At 43.6% G+C, this 4,037-nt stretch overlaps 1 protein-coding gene across 1 annotated transcript; it reads right to left on the bottom strand.

Annotated features, from left to right (window-relative positions):
* Positions 1-1,051: 1,051 nt before the first annotated feature.
* On the bottom strand, positions 1,052-3,525 carry LOC133304539 (BTB/POZ domain-containing protein At5g66560). The gene is made up of 4 exons (XM_061504590.1): positions 3,398-3,525; positions 3,244-3,313; positions 1,822-3,093; positions 1,052-1,724 (listed from the first exon to the last, which is right to left on the bottom strand). Exons 1-4 carry the CDS (start codon positions 3,436-3,438, stop codon positions 1,140-1,142), a joined length of 1,968 nt encoding a protein of 655 aa, XP_061360574.1. The 5' UTR covers positions 3,439-3,525; the 3' UTR covers positions 1,052-1,139.
* Between the last annotated feature and the right edge of the window lie 512 nt (positions 3,526-4,037).

Below are 4,037 nucleotides of genomic sequence, written 5' to 3'. Positions count from 1 at the left end.
TTATTGCATTATATTTTATTTTTTTTCTCTCCTTTCTCTTCTACATAATCTTATAAGATTGCTAATCAATGCTCATCAAACACAGGACATGATATAGATTTATCAGTCTCATATCATATCTTATCCTTATCCGTCCCATATCATATCATATCTTTATCCTATCCACCAAACGAGTCCGAAAGCCTTATCAACCTCATATCATATTCTATCCTTATCTTATCCACCAAATCAGTCCGAAAGCTCAAAGCTTCGGGCTACGAACAACTCCCCCACATAATGATGACGGTTTTAATAATTACGTGACACCCAGGAAATATTAAGTTTGACTATTCATACTAGCAAGTCCCCGAACCCAATTTATATTAATAAAGGTTATTGTTGCTCAACAAAAAATGGGAGCAAAGCAATAATGAGTCCGGCGTCAAACTCAGAAAGTGAAGAAACCTTTGTAGCTGTTTCTACGGATGATGATCACGAGTACTTTCAGTTTCGGAAAAGCACTTTAACATAAACCCATCTTTTATTAGAAGCAATAATGAGGGTGATTGAGTACTGTAACCAACGATAAAAATCACACAAACTTCGAGCAAAAAGTATCTGAAATTTCCATTCCTTATTCGCTGTCTCCACCATGCCACCCACTATCATTCATAATCATACCTATAATTTCTTGCCTTGTGCTTCTAAGCACGTCCCCATCACCTCAAAAGCCGGGTCCCCCTCAACAATTTAAAACCAATCGTCCCAATAATTGATGAACAGGAGTGAGATAGCCGTAAGAAAGAAATATCATATTTCATTTGGCAAAATTATTGAGTAAAACTTATTTAAAATAAACATTTAAAAAGTAAATAAATAAAATATATATTTCATTAATTTAAAATAGTTTATTTTAAATGTAAATAAATAAATATATATTTCATTAATTTAAAATATATTATAATTCAAATTTATTAAAGTTTAAGAATAAGTATATTTAAAATAAACATTTTAAAAAAGTTTTGTTAATTATGTATATTAATCAATTAAAATTAAATTCACGGAAAATTAAAGAAAAAATGAACAATTACAAGCGGGACCCGTATCAAATTTGTTCAAATAATGATTCTCACGTGACAGGAGGAAGTTTAGCATGGTGCCTATTCATGATGGGGATGATGCTGCTGCTGGTGACGTCGTCCCTTGCGTGCATTAACAACCGTTGACTCATGCGAATCGCAAACCTGAGTTTTGAACTTGCAACCGAACTTCCGCCCCAGCGACGCCCTCCAGCCGCCGTCACCTTCGCCGTGTGGGCCAGACTTGTCAATCTTCTCGATCACTCTCTTCATTGAGGAACACTCGCGTTCCAGCTGATGCACCCGCGTCCTCATGCTATCCATATCCAAGCGCAGCACCTGATTCTCCCTCACCGCCACCCGCCACGTGCTGCTCCCGTCTTGCACGTGCTCTAATCCTAACCCTAATCCTTCTCCGCTAACTTCCTCTTCGCGTTCCAGCGCCGCCGAGGGACGCGACGGCTCGGCTGCAGCCTCCGCCGCCATCAGCGTTCCAGCGATGGCGTGACGCAGCTGAAGCTGCTCGAAGAAAAGCACCTGAACCACCGCGCGCAGCGGAAGCCTCTCATTTTGCGCCGCGTGCGTGCACGCCTCTAGCGTCAGCTTCTGACAGTCCAACAGTGCGCAAATCTTCTCCCTATCCGATTCCGATACCCATGGATGTGCCTGCAAAGCAACAGAATCAGCAATTTCTTCGTTAGTTTTTGAATCTGAATCCGTTTTTGCAAATGAGAAAAAGGCAACTCAGCAACCGAATCAGTACCTTGAGATACACATCGACGGCGCGGTAGAGACCGTCGTCGAAGAGTCTCGCCTGATCAGGAAGGGAGATGGCGAAATTGTAGAATTTCTCCGGCTTGAGATTCGCGTCGGAAGCTATCTCGGAGAGGTAGCCGTCGATGAGTTTCCCGACTAGCATCAGCGACGGAGACCTCGTCGCACCGTCACCTCCTTCAATTGCAGCGGCTGCGGCGTTGTTTCTTGCTTCTAAACCATCCAAGAAGTGACTCAAAATCCTCTCTGCGCAATCGACGTCGTATAGCGTTTCGTTCAGGTACGAATAGCTCGGCACGAGAAGGTCGTCGAGCGTGGCTTCTTCGAGCTGCGAGCCTATCTTCCTCTCCAATGCGTCTCTGCAGGCTGCGGAAGAGTTCAGTATGTTCGCCGTTCGCAGCAATCCGAATAGAAACCTCGTGGCAGTCGCCGACTTCGAACTCTTTTCCGTAGGAAGATTCGAAACCACCGTCTCCAGAAGCTCCTTCTGCTCCGCCTCCGACGGAACAGACGACGACGACGGTAACGGCTTCCTATTCGATCTCGAAACACCAGGAATGTGCTTTTTGGCATAATACATCACGCAAGTTTCTATAATCTCAGGGCACAGTTCCGCGCCTCTCATCGCAAGAATCAATTCCTTGAACAGAGGCAAACGCAGAAGCGCGAGATCTTCGAACCAAGATTCTCCGGCTCCGGCACCGCCCTTTCTTCTTCCGGCGGCGTCAATTCCATTCCAGAGGACCTGTTTGGATGCAGAAGCGGAGTCGTTCACCGGCCAGCCAAACAAAGCGGGATCCACCGACGAAGCCCTGGAAACTACGGAATCGATGCATCTCGGCGTGATTCCCAGATTCTCCGACATAGGCATCAAGCGTTCACAGGATTTTAGGGTTTTGATGGAGTCCCTGAGGCTCTTGAGCACGTGCTGGGAGAGGAACCTCTCAGTCTTGGAAACGAGGTTGTCCTCGGAGTAGTCTTCTGTCATCTCAAGAAACTCGCCGGCGCACCGCAGAGAAGCCACATTGGAAGGGGACAGGTCGATCTTCACGCCGTAACAGAATTTCGCCGCCATTTCAAACGCCTCAGAGCCGCCGGGGAAACCCGCGAACGTCACGTGACACTGTTCTTCCACGATTTCGTCTTCATCCAAGTCTTCGTCTTGTTGTTGTTGTTGATGCTGGGGGACAGAGGAATGAGATGCTTCTTCTTGCTGGGTAATGAGGAAGTGGAGCTTTCGGCTTTTTGACATCAGAGGAAACTGAAATGGGTATCAGAGACAAATTTCAGAGCATGGTGTACGGGAATATTGTCACTACCGGAAGTGGAAATAGACCCATGTTTGGGTATGTGTATATATGTATATGTGTGTTTGTGAGAGAAAATTGGTATTATGTGTTGTAAGGGTTACCTTATGGAGATGGAAGGTCATATCGTCCACTTCGACCACAATGTCACTTGGCAATCCAGTAGTGCAGAACCTGCAAAGTATAATTGTGAGAAAATCTTGTAGAAAATGGAAGCATAAAGTTAAAACTTCAAAGAAGGTAAGCTATTTGTCTAACCATGCTTGCCCTTTCGAGCTGGGCTTTTCTGCTGATGACATTTTTCTCTGTATGATTCTTTCTCCACGAATCTCGGTCTAGGTTACTGGACAGCCAGATCCATGAATATCACAAGGATGCAGATGATTTCAGTATAGAATGGACTCCAAAGACACTGAAAACTTTGCGACTATGAGAGATTGGATGCAAACAAATGTGAGGGGATGTGAATGTGAACACCCAGAATTTTGGTAGTCTTGCAGAGGGTGAAATAGACTTGACCAGTTTCATAAAAGAAATGGAAGATAAGAATGAAGGAAATTGTTTGTTTGTGCTTTCTGTTGAGGTTTTATGAAAGAAAACAATGTACGAAACTTTTAAGAAAAGAAAACAAAAGGACTTTAACAGAATGGAATCCACAAACTCAGAGCGGACAAATGGACATTGATCAAATTCCTAAAAAGCGGATCATATTGGGTCGTTTTTTCTTTCCTTTACCAAACCTTTAATTTTCTTTTTATTTTCTATGAATCAGATCAGAATCTCATTCCCACCTACTCTCTCTCTCTCCTTAAGAGGGCAAAGAAAATCAACAAAAAGAAAGATAATAAGAATTCTTCTTAAAACCCTTGAAAAGGAAAAAATCACCCATTAGCCCATA

The sequence above is a fragment of the Gastrolobium bilobum genome, unplaced genomic scaffold (genome assembly GCF_033153095.1).
Source record: "Gastrolobium bilobum isolate Gb01-03AN ecotype WA unplaced genomic scaffold, APGP_CSIRO_Gbil_v1 utg6296, whole genome shotgun sequence".
NCBI lineage: Eukaryota > Viridiplantae > Streptophyta > Magnoliopsida > Fabales > Fabaceae > Gastrolobium > Gastrolobium bilobum.
The sequence above is the reverse complement of the archived record's forward strand: the minus strand, read 5'-3'. Positions and strand labels throughout refer to the sequence as shown.